The 17,217-nt window shown below is 55.7% G+C and overlaps 3 protein-coding genes across 3 annotated transcripts; 2 read left to right on the top strand and 1 right to left on the bottom strand.

Annotated features, from left to right (window-relative positions):
- Nucleotides 1-250: 250 nt before the first annotated feature.
- Nucleotides 251-7,871, top strand: J7T55_002656 (reducing polyketide synthase; the record flags this gene model as incomplete). Its single annotated transcript, XM_053137751.1, has 6 exons — nt 251-353; nt 421-956; nt 1,171-1,366; nt 1,433-1,641; nt 1,705-5,747; nt 5,810-7,871. 6 exons carry the CDS (start codon nt 251-253, stop codon nt 7,869-7,871), a joined length of 7,149 nt encoding a protein of 2,382 aa, XP_052998525.1.
- An 874-nt stretch (nt 7,872-8,745) lies between these two features.
- Nucleotides 8,746-10,449, bottom strand: J7T55_002655 (uncharacterized protein; the record flags this gene model as incomplete). The annotated part of the gene is made up of 6 exons (XM_053137750.1): nt 8,746-9,164; nt 9,359-9,636; nt 9,725-9,842; nt 9,934-10,108; nt 10,189-10,293; nt 10,384-10,449. 6 exons carry the CDS (start codon nt 10,447-10,449, stop codon nt 8,746-8,748), a joined length of 1,161 nt encoding a protein of 386 aa, XP_052998524.1.
- Nucleotides 10,450-12,781: 2,332 nt separating this feature from the next.
- Nucleotides 12,782-16,701, top strand: J7T55_002654 (dna mismatch repair protein msh6; the record flags this gene model as incomplete). The annotated part of the gene is made up of 4 exons (XM_053137749.1): nt 12,782-13,219; nt 13,281-13,455; nt 13,515-15,931; nt 16,009-16,701. The coding sequence occupies 4 exons, from the start codon at nt 12,782-12,784 to the stop codon at nt 16,699-16,701; spliced, it is 3,723 nt and encodes a 1,240-aa protein (XP_052998523.1).
- Between the last annotated feature and the right edge of the window lie 516 nt (nt 16,702-17,217).

The raw sequence follows: 17,217 nt of genomic DNA, 5'->3' as shown, positions 1-17,217 counted from the left end.
GATTACTCAACCGAGGGCAAACGAGTGAGACAAGACACATTGCAGTCATACGGAATGTGCTGAGTAGTGGAAGTATGCTGTCTGCGTGAGTAGGACAGGGAAAATAGGCCCAGGATACCACATCCATTCAGGGGAGACGAAAAGAGGGCACTTAGACATATATGCCGTCGCTCGTCCGTCAAACTGATTGCCATCTCGACCAAGCCATTGCAGTTCAAGGAGTATTGTTGTTAAGATGCCTTCTGCGAAGATGGCCAACGACATACCCATCGCGGTTGCAGGGCTGGCATGTCGGTTCCCCGGCGACGCCAGCACCCCGTCCAAGTTCTGGGACATGCTCAAGGAGGGCAGAGGTAAGCAGCAACTCAACCTCAATGGTTGAGGGCTCTGGATAGTGAAATTTTGCTGATATGAAGCCAGATGCCTACTCCCCAACATCGAGCAGATGGAACTCGGACGCCTTCTACCACCCCAACACCACCCGCACCAATGTTATCCCAACGAAGGGCGGGCACTTCCTCAAAGAAGACCCTTACGTCTACGATGCGGCCTTCTTCAACATCACAGCAACCGAGGCAGTGGCTCTGGACCCTAAGCAGCGAATTGCAATGGAAGTTATGTACGAGGCCCTCGAGAACGCCAATCTTAGCCTTCAGGACGTTTGGGGCACCCAGACGACGTGTTATATCGGCTCCGCGGTGAGCGACTACAGGGACTCTGTGATACGAGACTTCATGCAGAACCCAAAATACCATCTTCTCGGCACCGGCGAGGAGATGATCTCCAACCGCATCTCGCACTTCCTCAACATCCACGGCCCTAGCGCCACCGTTGCCACGGCATGCTCGTCCAGCCTTATGGCTACCCATATGGCTGTGCAAAGCATCAAGTCGGGCGAGGCAGATATGGCTATCACTGGCGGTGTTGGTCTGATGCTCACACCTGACTTCACAACAGTGAGTTGCAAAATCCCATCTTCTGCTTTCTATCCACCCCCCAAAACGTCGAGAGCTAGATACATGGTTTTCAACCTGCTGTGCTTACGTCGACATATTCGGCCCCAACTTCCTGTTCTCGCAGTGCCAATTCCTATCCCTTGCTTGGATATGGTTCTAGACCTATTTCAATTCCATTTCAAAAGAACATTATAGTAACATGAATTCAATATAGCATCTGGCGAACCTGTCGTTTCTCAACCCAGCCGGACAATCGAGAGCCTTCGATGAAAGCGCGGGCGGTTATGGTCGTGGGGAGGGCTGTGGTATCATCATCTTAAAGCGACTCGACAAGGCGCTCGCAGACGGCGACAACATCCGCTCTGTGATACGAGCCACTGGCGCCAACTCTGATGGCTATACACAAGGAGGTAAGTATTCGGCATTACTCAAGCCATGATAAGGAGCCAACCATAATAACCGTCTCTCGTCTACAGTGACGATGCCCTCGCTTGAGGCCCAGGCGGCCCTCATCAAGCATGTATACGAGTCTCATGGGCTAGACTTTGGCTCGACTCAATATGTCGAGGCGCACGGCACTGGCACCAAGGCTGGAGATCCCATTGAGGCCGAGGCAATCTATTCCACAATCGGGAAGGGGGCGTCCAGACGAGGGAAATTGTGGATGGGAAGCGCCAAACCCAACGTGAGATTATCTCCACCCACAGTCCAATGTAAATCAACGTTCAACTAACACGGCCCGAATTAGATCGGTCATCTGGAGCCTGCTGCCGGTGTAGCATCCATAATCAAGGGCGTTTTGGCCTTGGAGCACGGCCTGATCCCGCCAAACGTCCGCTTCCACAACCCTAATCCTGCCATTCCTTTCGACAAATGGAACATGGCGGTTCCTACTGAGCTCACCCCATGGCCAATGGCCCGCACCAAGCGTGTGAGCATCAATGGCTTCGGTATGGGTGGTACGAATGGCCACGTAGTGCTGGAAGCCTTCAATCCATCACCCGCGATCAATGGTAACGGCACCGTGAAGCTGCTCAACGGCAGTGGTCCCTTGTCCAAGCCACGGAGCAGTGCGCGCCTCTTCACCTTCAGCAGCTACGACCAGGCTGGCTTCAAGCGCAACTCTACGGCGCTAGCCGAGCACTTAGCAAGCCAAGGCCCGGCAGCCTCGAGCCCTGAATTCCTGGCCAACTTGGCCCACACCCTCTCCGGGGCGCGATCACGCCTCTCATGGAGGGCCACCTGTGTCGCGGACAGCGCAACAGAGCTTCGCGACTACCTGACCACACGCCCAGGCGATGGCGCCACCCGAGACACCAGCTCAAGCACCGGCTCAAAGCGCATTGGCTTCGTCTTCACGGGTCAAGGAGCCCAGTGGGCACGCATGGGCGTCGAGATGCTAGACCGCCCCGTCTTCGGTGCATCAGTGGCCAAATCAGCCCAATTCCTCAGCGACATGGGCTGCACATGGGACCCCGCGACCGAGCTGCTCAAGAGCCAGGAGGATGGCTCGCGCCTTGGCCTTCCTGAGATCAGTCAGCCTATCTGCTCGGTGCTCCAGATCGCCCTGGTTGACGAGCTGCGAGCTTGGGGCATCACGCCGTCCCGGGTGGTCGGGCACTCGAGCGGTGAGATCGCTGCGGCTTACAGTATTGGCGCCCTGGGACACCGGGATGCCATTGCGGCTGCCTACTTCAGAGGTGTGGCTGCTACTAAGCTGCGCACCGAGTCGCCAGACCTCAAACTCGGCATGATGGCTGTAGGTTGCTCGCGCGACGAGGCCGATGAGCTGATTGCGCAGCAGTCTAAGCTCAACAGTGGCGGCGGCAAGGCTACAGTAGCCTGCGTCAACTCCCCGTCGAGCGTAACGCTGTCGGGCGATGTGGACTCACTGGATATTCTCCGAGCTGTGCTGGACGAGCGAAAGGTTTTTGCGCGGCGTCTGAAGGTCGAGATGGCCTACCACAGTTCGCACATGAACAAGGTAATGGATCACTACCTGTCGACCATTTCCGATGTTGAGCCCCTTCCGGCACGTGAGGACCAGGGCACGATGGTATCGAGTGTCACGGGCTTCGAGATTAGCCCTGAGGCACTGGGCCCGTACTACTGGGTGCGCAACCTGGTTTCGCCTGTGCTGTTCTCCGACGCTGTCAAGGAGCTCGTGTCCCCAGATGACGACGGTGAGGGCAACACGGTCGACCTCCTGATTGAGGTTGGACCTCACAGCGCTCTTGGCGGGCCAGTCGAGCAAATCCTGAGCCACCACGGTATCGAAAAGGTTGACTACGACTCCATTCTTACTCGCGGCAAGGACGCACTCAAGACAAGCTTGAAGCTTGCCTCCAACCTATTCCTCGCTGGCGTTCCGTTGAATATCAGCCAGGTCAACGGCGACCTGTACACGCGCCAGCTTGTCGACCTGCCCCCCTACCAATGGAACCATACCAAGGCCTTCCGGCATGAGACGCGCATCCAGAGGGAGCTGATGACGCGGCAATTCCCCAACAAGAGCCTCTTGGGCGCGCACAATGCCATGATGGACGAGACGCAGCACGTGTGGCGCAACTTCATCCGGCTGGATGACGAGCCGTGGATCCGCGGGCACACAATTGGCAGCACGGTGCTGCTGCCGGCGGCGGGCATGGTCAGCATGGCACTGGCGGCCGCACAGCAGCTGGCCGAGCCCGAGAAGACGCCACGCGCCTTGCGCCTTCGCGAGGTCTCCTTCTTCGCAGCCATGGCCCTGCCCGAAGACGCCGCTACCGAGGTCATTACGACTCTGCGGCCGCACCTTGTCGGCACGTCCGGCTCGAGCTCGTCTGCGTGGTGGGAGTTCACCATCTCGTCGGGTGTCGGTGTTGAGCAGCTGCGTGATAACTGCCGTGGCTTGATCGCTATCGAGTACAAGGAGTCGACGAGCCCGCAGATGGCCCACGAGAATGCTGAGCTCGAGACTGCCCGCATCACGGACTTCCACCGCATCGTTAAGGAGTGCCCCGACACTCTGTCCAAGACGGAGTTCTACGCCCAGTGTGCCAAGATTTCATGGAACTATGGCGAGCTCTTCCAGGGCGTTGAGAAGGTCCATCTCGGCGACGGCCAGACAGCATACGACGTGAAGCTTGCTGACATTGGTGAGACGTACAGCCGGGGCCTGGAGCGGCCTTTCCTGATCCACGGGGCCGCCCTCGACGCCATCATCCACGGCGCGCTCGGCGGCACCTACAAGAACAAGACGTTCCAGCAGGACAAGCCGCTGCTGCCCACCTACATCGGCGAGATGGAAATTTCTCTGGATATCCCCGACGACGTCGGCTACGTGCTTCACACATCTTGCGTGTCCAAGAAGCTCGGTTTTAATGCGCTCTCCTCGAACATCGTCTCGTTCGATGACACTGTCTCAAAGACATTCCTGTCCATGACCGACTTCCGTCTCACGGAGCTGGGCAACGATGACAAGCAGGACGATGGCAAGATCGAGGTCGACCCGGCTGAGATCACCTCCGAGGTTCGCTGGAACTATGCGCTCGAGGTGATGAAGCCCGATGAAATCGCCAAGGTCGTCTCAGCAGCTGCTAAGGAAGAAAGGGCTGCCGAGCTCCTTCACATGCTCATTCACGACAATCCCGCAGCAACTGTTATTGAACTCGTCTCCGACAGCGAGGCGCTCCCTCATGCGATCGTGTCAAGGCTTCCCAAGGGTACCATCCTTCCGAGCCAGGTGAAGTACGCTGTCGCTGCGGGCGTTAATGCTGAGCTGGACAAGTCGTCCTTGTTCGGTGATGCATTCTCGCTCGGCGGTGCCGACGAGGCCTTGCCTGCTGATACCACGCCAGCTGATCTGCTGGTGGTCCCTCAGTCAGTGAGTACACTGAAGGACCTGGACAAAGTCTTGGCTCGCCTGGCTGGCCTTTCCAAGCCGGATGCGGCCATAATTCTCTCTGTCGGTGCCAAAGCCGGACCTGCGTTGGAGGCCAAGGGCTTCCGCCCTGTGTTCGGAGTCGAGGGCGCTGCGCTTTACAAGCAGCAACCGGAGCAGCAAAGCAATGGCGTCAACGGAGTCAATGGAACGTCCTCAAGCACACGCGATTTCATCGTCATTGAGCCGACTACACCCTCGACCCCCATCAAGTCCTTCTCCAGCGCCTTGCAGAAGGCTCTCAGGGATGAAAACCACAGCTCAGCAGCCATGTCGTGGGCAGACTTCAGCATCCAAGGTGCCAATGAGACCGAGGGCAAGACCTTCATCTCCCTCGTGGAGCTGGAGAATCCGTTGCTGGACGATCTCTCTGAGCCCGATTTCGACAAGGTCAAGAAGCTAGTCTCCACCAGCGAGCGCCTTCTCTGGGTCACTGGCAGTGACAACCCTTCCATGGCCGTGATCGATGGTCTCTCGCGGACGGCGAGGAACGAGAACGCCAGCCTCAAGTTCCAGGTCATGCATCTCAGTACTCCCGACACGGCGCTGCGACATGGGCCGTCCCTGGCCACCCGCCTCGTGACTTGCGAGACCAAAGACGATGAGTTCCGCGAGCAGGACGGATTGCTCACCGTCAGCCGCTTTTTCAACAGCGTCGAGGGGAATAAGGCAGTCCGTTACTGCCTTGAGGATTCCGTTCGCGTGCAGCCTTTGAAAGAAAATAACGACACCGACACGCCTGAGGCCCTCAGACTTACTATTGGCAAGCCGGGTTTGTTGGACTCGCTGGCTTTCATTCACGATGAGCGTTTTGACGCTCCGCTTGGGGAGATGGAAATCGAGTTGGATGTCAAGGCAACGGGTGTCAAGTAGGTCTATTATCCATTGTTGGACACATTCAATAGGGGATAATCGCTAACACTGTGTGCAGCTTCAAAGATGTCATGGCCTCCATGGGCTTGGTTGAGGTGTCACTCATTGGCCACGAAGCAAGCGGCACCATCGTCGCTGTGGGCAGCAAGGCTGCAGGTCGATTCCAGCTCGGAGACCGCGTTGTCGTATCCGGAGAGGGAATGCACGCAACCAGGCTTCGAAGCGACCACCGCCTCGCCGTCAAGATCCCCGACACAATGTCTTTCGAGGAGGCGGCCGTCCTGCCAACGGTACACGCAACAGCGTATCACGCCCTCGTTAACGTCGCGAAGCTCCGTCCCGGCCAGTCAGTCCTGATTCACGCGGCGGCGGGCGGAGTCGGACAGGCTGCGCTGCAATTGGCCAAGCACCTTGGCCTCGTGGCCTACGTGACTGTCGGCAGCGAGGACAAGCGCACTCTAGTTATGGAGAAGTACGGCGTGCCCGCAACGCACATCTTCAACTCGCGAGATGCCAGCTTCGTCAAGGCCATCAAGCGCGTGACCAGCGGGCGTGGCGTCGACTGTGTTCTGAACTCTCTTTCAGGCGAGCTCCTGCGAGCGTCATGGGAGTGCGTTGCCATGTTTGGCACGTTTGTTGAGATTGGTCTGCGCGACATCACCAACAACATGCGCCTCGATATGCGACCCTTCATTAAGTGCACCACCTTTGCCTTCATCAACCTGACCAACTTCTTCGACGACCACAAAGACATCGCCGGCCAGATCCTGCAGGACACGTTCGACCTCGTGCACAAGGGCGTGCTCTATGCGCCGAGCCCCCTGACCGCCTACCCTGTCGGCGAGATCGAGTCCGCATTCCGCACCATGCAGCGCGGCAAGCACCGTGGCAAACTCGCCCTGTCATTCCCTGACGGCGCCCAGGCCAAGGTCTATCGTCGTGCCAAGGATGCCCTCAAGCTCGACTCCCGTGCTACCTATCTTATTGTTGGTGGTCTGGGCGGTCTGGGCCGAAGTCTCGCGCGAGAGTTTGTCGCGTGCGGTGCACAACACATCGCCTTCATCTCTCGGTCAGGCGCTGCCAGCGCTGAGGCTCGCGAGGTTGTTGAGGAGCTCTCTGCCCGAGGTGCCCTGGTCAGGACCTACCGCGCCGACGTTGCCGACGAGGCATCATTCCTCGCCGCCATGGAGCAGTGCTCACGCGAGCTGCCACCCATCCGCGGAGTCGTGCAGATGGCCATGGTGTTGCGCGACAGCGTGATTGAGAACATGTCGTACGCGGACTGGAGCGTGCCGTTGCGGCCCAAGGTCCAAGGCACGTGGAACCTGCACCGCTTCTTCGACCAGTCGCGGCCGCTTGACTTCTTCATCGCCTGCTCATCTGTGTCAGGCGTATGCGGCAACGCCGGGCAAGCGCAGTACGCGGCTGGCAACACGTACCAGGACGCCCTGGCATCGTACCGGCGCGCACGCGGGCTCAAGGCCGTGGCCGTCAATCTAGGCATCATGCGCGACGTCGGCGCCATCGCCGAGTCAGCTGGCGTCGGAAACAACCTGTCGCAGTGGGAGGACGTCATTGGAATCCGTGAGCCGGCCTTCCATGCGCTTATCAAGAGCCTGATCGCGCGTCAGCGCGACGGCGACAACGCGGCCGCCGACCAATGCCCCGCCCAGGTCTGCACTGGCCTTGGCTCTGCGGACCTCATCGCCGCCCATGGCCTGTCCCTGCCGTATTACTTTGCCGACCCGCGGCTGGGACCCCTGGCCGTGCGGACGAGCGTCGCAACTCAGTCTTCGGCAGACGGGCAGGGCGCCGGTGCGTCGCTTGCGTCGCGCCTTGCTGAGGCTGGCGGGAACCCCGAGCAGGCGACCGAAGTGATCCTGGACGCGCTAGTCCACAAGATCGCCGACATGCTGCAGATCCCAGCGTCCGAGGTCGATCCTAGCCGTCCCATGTATAGATACGGCGTTGACTCGCTCGTGGCCCTCGAGGTGCGGAACTGGATTACGAGGGAGCTCAAGGCGAACATCGCCCTGCTGGAGATCCTGGCTGCCGTGCCGATGGCAACATTTGCGGGCAAGATTGCTGAGAAGAGTAAGCTGGTTGCGGGCTCAGAATGAAAATCTGCGGTTTAAAAGTGTGGGAATATTGGGGGAGGGGGCTGTTCGGCGTTTTAAATACTTGCATAGACTTAGAGCACTTAGAGCATCTACACAGGAACTCCAGAAATTAGTTCACCCCTGGCGAAACAATAGACTTCAGAAGATTTGAACAATCCCTAGCACTCGATGTATCCACCATACCAACGGGGTCTTGCACTCCGTCCTGGATAGCATGTACTGTCAAATTTGTGACATTGACTCTCAACAAATCCTCAAGGATATCTAGATATCTCTGTATGCGAAAGACCATGGCGGATCAACAACTGGGCACCGCACTCCCGTGCAAGTCGCGACACATCCCATCCACGGATAGACGGTCGAATACTTCGACTGCATTTCCACAAGACCAACCCCGAAAGTTTCCATCGCATCCTCGTGTCAACCGGGTATTCTGAACAGGTGCTGGCAACCCAATTTGGCCCATAAAGACCGTGAAGGCTTGCGAGTCGACTTTGCTGTTATTTGACACTGTATTCGGCAAGTGGTAATGGTTGAGGCATTTCTACGAGCGGCGCTTTCAATGCTTCAACGTGAAGAAACCTCTACCCATGAATCTGTCTCGGATTTCTCGAAGTCAGGGCAGAATGGTCGAATTCGATAGTCGCCACGCACATTCCACGAACAGATCTTGCTAGCTTCTTCAGTCCCTATTTATCGGTTTGTAAGCTGGGTTCATGGTCCGTGTTTCCAACTCTTCCACGTCATATAGTGTGAGGTTCAACGGATCGGGGTTGAAGTTCAAGACTTGCCAAGACCAGAAGGCCTGTTTCAACAAACAGCAATTGATTCAACTTGGGCTTATTGGCGCTTCGTGTACCTAGCTAGCAATCAGTCATCCAACGCCCTGAGCCGGTGAAATAGCCAAGTCGTCCTGATTTGGTTCCGCATGGCGCTCTGCCGTCTGTGTCTCAATCGCCCCAGGCATCGTATCCGGCCCCTTTTCCAAATCCCTCGTGTGCCCGGGCCTGCTGGCCCTGCTCATCTTGCTGAGCTCCGTCTGCTCGCTTGTGCCGTAACTCACCCCTTGTGTCGTCCACGTCATCTCGCTGGGGATCTCGAAGACCGTCGGCCTGGGTGCTCCTGCTGGCCTGCGTCTATTCCCATGGTTGCCACCGCCGAAGACGCCCGCCCCTTGTGCTTGGCCTGGCCTATTTCCGGGTCGGTATGGGCCTCGCGCCCAGAAGGCTTTCGAGAAGAGTGGTACTAGGACTGGGGCGTTGACGGCTAGCATTCCGACGGCTGTCTCGCGAACTTGGAATTCTGTTAGCAGTCGGCCCCTTCGACAATTGTTGAAAAAGAAAGAGAGCTTGGGAAATTGCCGAGGTTCAAATTCTTGATCACTCCCTTCTATCAATTTTGCCACCAAAATGCCTATCAGAGGTAGACCGAAGGCGGAAGGAAGGAATAAAGGTTGCAAGTAAGAAGCTTATTTCCCATTTACTTACATCCCCAACGGTTAATTGTAATCACCGACGGGGCACCAGCAATTGTAAAGGCGGCCCTCACCACAGCGGTAGAGATGACAAACACGCCTGAGCACAGGAGGAGCGAGACGCCGACTTTCCGGAGCTTCGAGACCCTCAGCTGCCACAGAATGGGAACCGGGATGGTCATGATGAGGGCGTCGGTGAGGACGTTCAAGATTACGAGGACCCAGAAGTTTTGAGGACGAAACGTACAGCGGCGGCTGGGCAGAGGCCGTACGACCCAATTATTTCGGAGGCTTGGAGATAAGGTCAGCTCGAGTCTGTGGAAGGGAGAAGGAGGTCGGGTTAATATACGGTCGGCATCCTAGCATAGCCGTCAGGAACAAGGCGAGGAAGGCCAGGCCGTTTATCCAGAATAGTCGCTTGACGGTCAGAACGGTCTGCCTCCATTCATCTGCCTTGAGGCGCCGGTAGAAGAAGAGAACCATGAACTTCAGGCACCCTGTGAATGGATTGTCAGCTGCAACGACTGTCCAATTGGTTACAGCCGTCCAACAAAATTGTTGTGCAGCTGTGTGGTATTGCCTACGCACATATAATCGCGCAGTAGGTAAAGAAGGACGCGAATTCCCATCTGCTGCCGTACTCCAGGACCCATACGTCCCTATCGGAGAGCTGTTCAGCTTGTTCGGCCGTCACGTCGATGTTTCCGCCCGAGTAGTAAGTCGCGTAGACGATGAAGGCGTTGATTGTCCACAGCCCCAAAAACTACCACAAGCACATCGGTGCATCAGAACCGGTGAGTTTGGCCAGCCTCGACTCCGCCCTCATTCCTCAGATTGACTTACCGGAATTGAGAACAGATCGTCACCGTCCAGTCCTCTGAAGCCGACGGTCCTGATTCGTACTGTCCACCGTGCGAAGATGACTGCGACGCCAATTGCAAACCAGAGCTGAGAGCAGATCAGATTTGTTTTGGCCTATTGCGGTACGGATTGCTGGGCGGAGACACTTCTCCGTTGGGGGCGGAAAAGACAACTTACCCAGACCTCGGGCAGGTAGGTATCATCAACTTGCAAGTGTACCGCAGCACTTGGACGAGGCGTCATACTGCATGATTAACAGCTTCCTCGGGCTCGCAATCGAGTCTGGTTGGGTGTCTCTGGCTGCCTCGTCTGAAAGGCGCGGGCGATTCAGGCGCAAGCTGTATTCCGGTCTGAAGTTTCCACAGAATCGCCCACGTCCTCGAATTGTGGTCGAAGGTTGCCAAGGTCTGCTCAAGAGCCCATCATTGTGATGAAGTAGCAAGAGACCGAAAGGTTACCCAAAGGCTAGAAAGAGCTAGGAAGGGCAAGGAAGGGCAGGGGAGGGCGGCGTGTGGGAAGTCGGATCGGTACACGCGAAGTTAGACAAACCTTATTTACCCTAGGACTGCGACCACGCCAGATTGGCACCGGGGAGGGCCCGTCTCGGCGTCGCCTACCGACACTACACGACGTCGTGCATCCAGGGGATCCTGCGTAGGCCACACTCTTGCATGCCGCCTAAGGAAGTACAGATTGCTCCATTTGTAAAGTGTTGCGAGCGTTGACGAATTACTAGCTGTGTCGGGCCTCGCATGTCGTTAATGGTCTGGCGAACAAGATCAACATTGCGGCGAACATAGATAACACTCAATGTTCTCTATGTAGTGTGGTCTGGCATATTGCTTCCTGATACCGCAAAATTTGCACTCAAAACGCGTTTCGTGTCGTGGCCACGGTCATTCATCACCTGGAGAATGCTGGACTGCAGAGTTTCCCAGATTGATGAGTAGAGTCGATGGGACAACGCCGAATTATCTGTCTCTTCCTTTTCGCGAAACATGCTTTCGGGAGATCGAACTGTCATCCAGATAGAGCATATATTACTGCCATTGGGCTTATTCGGTTGGTCTATCGCCAGGAACTAAATCCAGGTCTTGCTGTTTTCATGAGAACAGTTGCGGATCCGCGACGTTAAGGTTCGGGGACCACTAGACTAGGCCGATGTATGAACTAAGTACACCGCCTCAAGCGTAGCCCGGGCTAACCAGTTGTGTATTGGGTATGAACGTATAAGCGTGCAACCTTCATTTTCGACGTAATCGGCACCGGACTTGTGGGCAATTGGTCTACGTAGCCAAACCGCTACAAGGACCGTACCATGCGGCTATTTCGACCAAGTACCAAGAGGCTCCAAGTGTACAATTTTACACTTGCCGGGAACACTCCGTACTGCGGCGCGTTCAGCCTTGCAAAAAGTATCAACTCGCCCGGAAATCCCGCAGAAAAAGCCTCGTTAGATCCGAAGGGATAACGATTTGGGACCTTGGCAGGCTGGGCTGATGTGATAAGATGAATTGCGGCACTGACCCAGAAATACGGCAGCGTCACTAGACTCTTGGTGAATGAAGGATAAATGGTTTGACGCGCCAGAAGGTCCTCCGTGCGGAACCAGGTGAGGTTGCAGATGCAGACGCAGTTCAATCACAACGAGTTTATGCCCTAGGGTGCTAGGTGCTTCTGATCGGGCGTAGGGGCCACGCGGCGTGGCCGGGCCTGCTCTTCCGAAACAACGTGATTTGGGAATGTAGCAACCGGCGAGAAGTCCGATCAGACCATAATGAAAGGTTAAGACTCGATCGATGTGATATCACAGGACGGTTGAGCCGCCTGGGTTCAGTCCATGGCTACCTGACCATTTCGCAATATCAGAGAGATGCAAATAGTTCGGGGTGATGGATTATGTAAATAAATACGGCATTCGTTCCTCATTGATTCAACTTGTATCTTCTGGAGGCAGTACCACGCGGACTCGATGAGTCTCTCTCTTTTGGGACAGTTTGAATAGAGAGACCTATTTGCTGGTGATGAAATCGTCGCTGGCACATCGAAACGTCTTAGCACGATAAGGACACAAAGACCCTGCCGTGGCAATTGAAATGGTGTTGTCGCGGGAAGAGCAGTGTATATACATGCAGGTGAGTTGAAGTCGAATTGGGTCCAAGTTACACAGTAAGAGCTGTCGTCTTTGGTGGAGCCGGGGTTTTCTCCACCCGAGCAGAGGTGGAGTGGGTTGGGGGCGATGAGAATTGGGGGCCCAGTTGAGCTCGAGCTGGAGCTTGGGCCACCGTTCTGCTATTACCGCCGTTTAGATGCCGTTACAAGGGCCCTTGCAGGACGCGACTGCACGTCCAACAACGCGCCTTCCGCGACCGCGTCGTGAACTTTAACGGGTCCATTATTCTGGGGATATGGGCATAGGGCCTGTCTCAGTGCCTCCCTTCTCCTGCCATTGTCTTCCTGCGACATCTAGACTGTCACGTATTTGGTCTTTGCATGTTGGTGCTTGTCTTTCTGCGTTGAATTCCTGTCAGATGTGTGTATAATCGAATCGAATTGGTCTGCCATCCGCGAGAAAATGGGCGAGAAAACCGCCAGCGCCTCGGCTCGCACGCCGGCAAAGACGCCCTCGTCGACCTCGAAGCAGCAAAGCATCTTGGGCTTCTTCTCAAAGGCCAGCCAGCCCAAGGCGAAGCCCAATTCCAGTGCCAATGGCTCGACCCCAGCTGCCTCTGCCACACCATCCACCTCCAAGGCAGGCAAGGTCTCGTCGTCGTGCCTCAAGGAGACAACAAAGGCCAACTCATTGTCTTTTGCCAAGCGCCCGTCCAACATTACTCCCGTCCCTAGCAGTGATGCAGTCGAACCCTTGAGCTCTCAGGAGAATGTCGACGTCATGGCTGTTGACTCCAAGGTACCCAGCGACTCCTTGCCGTCACCCAAGTCACCTGCTGAGCTCGACCACCAGCCAGCAGCCACTCCCACGGTGCTCGCAAACAGCAGCCCCTCACGCAAGGTACGTCCTCATGCAAAGAGCATTTCACACAAAAGAGAGGCACTGACAATACTATTTCCAGGCCAAGAAAACTGTCAACTACGCCGAGTCGTCCGACGACGAAGACGAAGTGATCATGTCGCGTAAGACGCGTCCGACACGGAATAAGAATCGTGCTCGTGCTGCCGTTCTGGACGACGATGAGGACGAGGACGAGTATGAGGGTCCCATTGATGATGCTTTCGACGATGATGATGGTATGTACCTGCGATGGGATAAGGCATTATGTGGCGGCCCGATTAACGCTTCTGAATAGACGATATGGCCGACTTCGTCGTGTCTGACGAATCCGATGCTCCTTCGAAGTCCAAGAAAAGGAAGCGGCCTGCTCCCAAGTCGGCGCCAGCGCCCCGAAAGCGCCAACCCTCGTCGAGTTCACCAATCTCCGGTCATAAGGAGGAGGACATTGATGATGACGAATTCATGAACGAACCCTCGGGAACATCCACAGCCCAGCAGTGGCGCTACGACCCCGAGAATATCGAAACGCGACAGCACCACGCCATCACGCCTACCCCTAAAGCGAACGCATCAGCCCCAAAATCAAAAGAAAGGGCTTGCGATAAGGAGCCAGAAATGCGGCACCGTTGGCTTGCAGAACCACTTGACGCCGACCGACATGCCCCCGGCCACCCAGACTTCAACCCGGGCACCCTCTATGTCCCCCCAAGCCAAAAGTTCTCGGCCTTCGAGCAACAATACTGGGACATCAAGAAGAAGCTCTGGGACACGGTCGTCTTTTTCAAAAAAGGCAAATTCTATGAGCTGTATGAGAACGATGCTACTCTCGGCCACCAGCTCTTCGATCTGAAGATGACGGATCGCGTCAACATGCGCATGGTCGGTGTTCCTGAAGGTTCACTCGACATGTGGGTCAATCAGTTCATCGCGAAAGGCTACAAGGTTGCCCGGGTTGATCAGATGGAGTCGGCCCTCGGCAAGGAAATGCGTGAACGTGACGGAAAGGGGCCCAAGGCGGCAAAGAGCAAGGAGGACAAAATCATTCGTCGAGAGCTGGCCTGCATCCTCACTGGCGGAACTCTGGTGGACGGCAGCATGCTCCAAGACGACATGGCCGTCTATTGTGCCGCCATCAAGGAGTGTATCATCGACGGACAGCCCGCCTTTGGCATTGCATTTGTCGATGCTGCCACGGGACAGTTCTTCGTCTCTGAATTCGTGGATGACGTCGATCTCACCAAATTCGAGACATTTGTGGCCCAGATCTCTCCTCGAGAGATTCTGCTGGAGAAGTCGCACATCTCGGTCAAGGCAATGCGAATCCTCAAAAACAACACCACGCCTACAACCATCTGGAACAACCTCAAATCCAACACTGAGTTCTGGGGCTCTGACCAGACACGACGCGAGCTGGACTGCAGTGGCTACTTTGTACAGGAAGGGGTCGACGAAGAGGTCTGGCCAGATGTGCTGAAGGAGTCCAGAGACAAGAACTTGTTGATGTCAGCACTGGGTGCGCTCATACACTACCTACGAGTTCTAAAGCTGGAGAAAAGTCTCTTGTCCCAAGGCAACTTCCAGTGGTATACGCCCATTCACAAGAACGGTACCCTGATTTTGGACGGCCAGACTCTCATCAACCTCGAAGTCTTCTCAAACACTGTGAACGGCGGATCCGAGGGCACGCTCTTCAACTTGCTTAACCGGTGTGTTACACCATTCGGCAAGCGCCTATTCCGACAGTGGATTTGCCATCCCCTTTGCAACATCGACAAGATCAACGAACGACTGGATGCCGTGGACCTGTTGAACGCCGATCGCACTGTCCGTGAGCAGTTTTCTTCGGAGATGACCAAGATGCCAGATCTTGAGAGGTTGATTTCTCGGATCCATGCGGGCGTCTGCAGGCCAGATGACTTTGTCAGAGTCCTCGATGGGTTCGAGCAGATCGACTACACAATGACGCTCATGAGCGCTTTTGGGGGCGGCAACACCATGGTTGACCGGCTAATTTCAACAATGCCCAGCCTGAAGGACCCTCTGGACTTTTGGAAGAATGCCTTTGACAAGAGAAAGGCACGTGAAGACAAGCTGTTCATTCCCGAGCGGGGTATTGAGGAAGAGTTCGACAATAGCATGGACAACATCAAGCGGATCAAAAAGGACCTTGATGCTTTGCTTGCGGAGCAGAAGGGAAACCTAAAGTGCTCCAAACTCAAGTTTTGCGACGTCGGCAAGGAAATATACCAGATCGAGGTTCCTAAAGCTGTGAAAGTCCCCAAGGACTGGCGTCAGATGTCAGCGACGGCGGCGGTCAAACGCTACTATTTCCAGGACCTTCTAACGCTAGTTCGTGAGCTGCAGGAGGCAGAGGAATCTCACTCGCAAGTGATCAAGGACGTGGCCGCGAGCTTCTTCAGGCGCTTCGACACAGACAATGAGACCTGGCTGCGGGCCATCAGGGTCGTGGCCCAGCTTGACTGTCTCATCAGCCTTGCCAAGTCATCGACTGCGTTAGGCCAGCCGAGCTGCCGTCCGGTCTTTGTTGATCACGAGCGCAGCGTCGTGGAGTTCGAGGAATTGCGCCACCCGTGCATGTTGAATAGTGTCGACGACTTCATTCCCAACGACGTCAAGCTTGGAGGAGAAGGGGCCAAGATCAATCTGCTGACTGGTGCCAATGCGGCTGGAAAGTCTACAGTGTTGCGCATGGTGAGTTTTTACCTCTGCCTTGACAGTTCTTAAGGAGACCATATCATGTCTTGGAGCAACATTCTAACGATGTACAGTCTTGTGTTGCCGTCATCATGGCCCAGATCGGCTGCTACGTGCCGGCTGTATCTGCTCGGCTGACACCAATTGATCGAATCATGTCTCGGCTGGGAGCCAATGACAATATCTTCGCAGCTCAGTCTACCTTCTTCGTCGAGCTGTCCGAAACCAAAAAGATCCTGTCTGAGGCCACTCCTCGCTCTCTGGTGATCCTGGACGAACTAGGCCGCGGCACATCATCCTATGATGGTGTTGCCGTTGCGCAGGCTGTGCTGCACCAGGTCGCAACACACGTGGGCTGCGTCGGCTTCTTCGCAACGCACTACCATAGTCTAGCGACTGAGTTCGAAAACCACCCAGAGATTGCACCGCGGCGTATGCAGATCCACGTCGACGAAGCCAATCGGAGGGTAACATTCTTGTACAAACTAGAAGAGGGCGTGGCCGAAGGCTCATTCGGCATGCACTGCGCTGCAATGTGCGGCATCCCAGACAAGGTAATTGAGAGGGCTGAGGTGGCCGCCAAGGAGTGGGAGCACACCTCCCGCCTCAAGGAGAGCCTGGATCGCGCCAAGACCGGGTGTTATATCCCGCTTGGTGTACTTAGCGATGTTGCGTCCCTGCTCAAGGGGCGGAAGGACGCGGAAGGAACGAGTGAGGTCCGTGCTGGGGGTGTAGAGGTGCTGCTGAAGGCTATCGAGGCACTGTGAGATTCATGTCTGCGATGACTAGAAGGCGTTTGATGTACTATATGTGGCTGGCTAGGCGTCCGGACATTGCTTGTATCTTGAGGGATTTCATCACATACCTTCGGTGTGTGTAGTGTGCTTAAACCTCGTACTTTTACTATTGGCTATGAATATCAGGAAGTGCTACAAACTTTGAAATGATTTGCAATGCTCAGGCTCCGGCTAAGTGTCAGTTTTGAGAGCTGGCTCCGACAAATGCGCTCGCTTTTGTCAGTTGCTCCCCTAGAGAGACGATGGAACGTCAATAGGTATATCAAAATGGCTGGTCGATGGTTTCACGAGCAGCTGGGACTTGGTATCATGATTAAGCCTTACTATATTATGGAGGGCGAGAAAGTCTATCAACTTGGACACGATGATCCGCATCTCTCAAGAGAACCTCCCTCCCGCCCCTAAAAGAGCTGTACGCCGCCAAGTTGACTTGCGCTCTGCCCCGAACCCAACGCTACATAGCGTTGTGATAATTCTGCTTTCTTC

Source organism: Diaporthe amygdali (genome assembly GCF_026229845.1).
Source record: "Diaporthe amygdali strain CAA958 chromosome Unknown NODE_3_length_2959817_cov_65_330692, whole genome shotgun sequence".
NCBI classification, from domain to species: domain Eukaryota; kingdom Fungi; phylum Ascomycota; class Sordariomycetes; order Diaporthales; family Diaporthaceae; genus Diaporthe; species Diaporthe amygdali.
The sequence above is the reverse complement of the archived record's forward strand: the minus strand, read 5'-3'. Positions and strand labels throughout refer to the sequence as shown.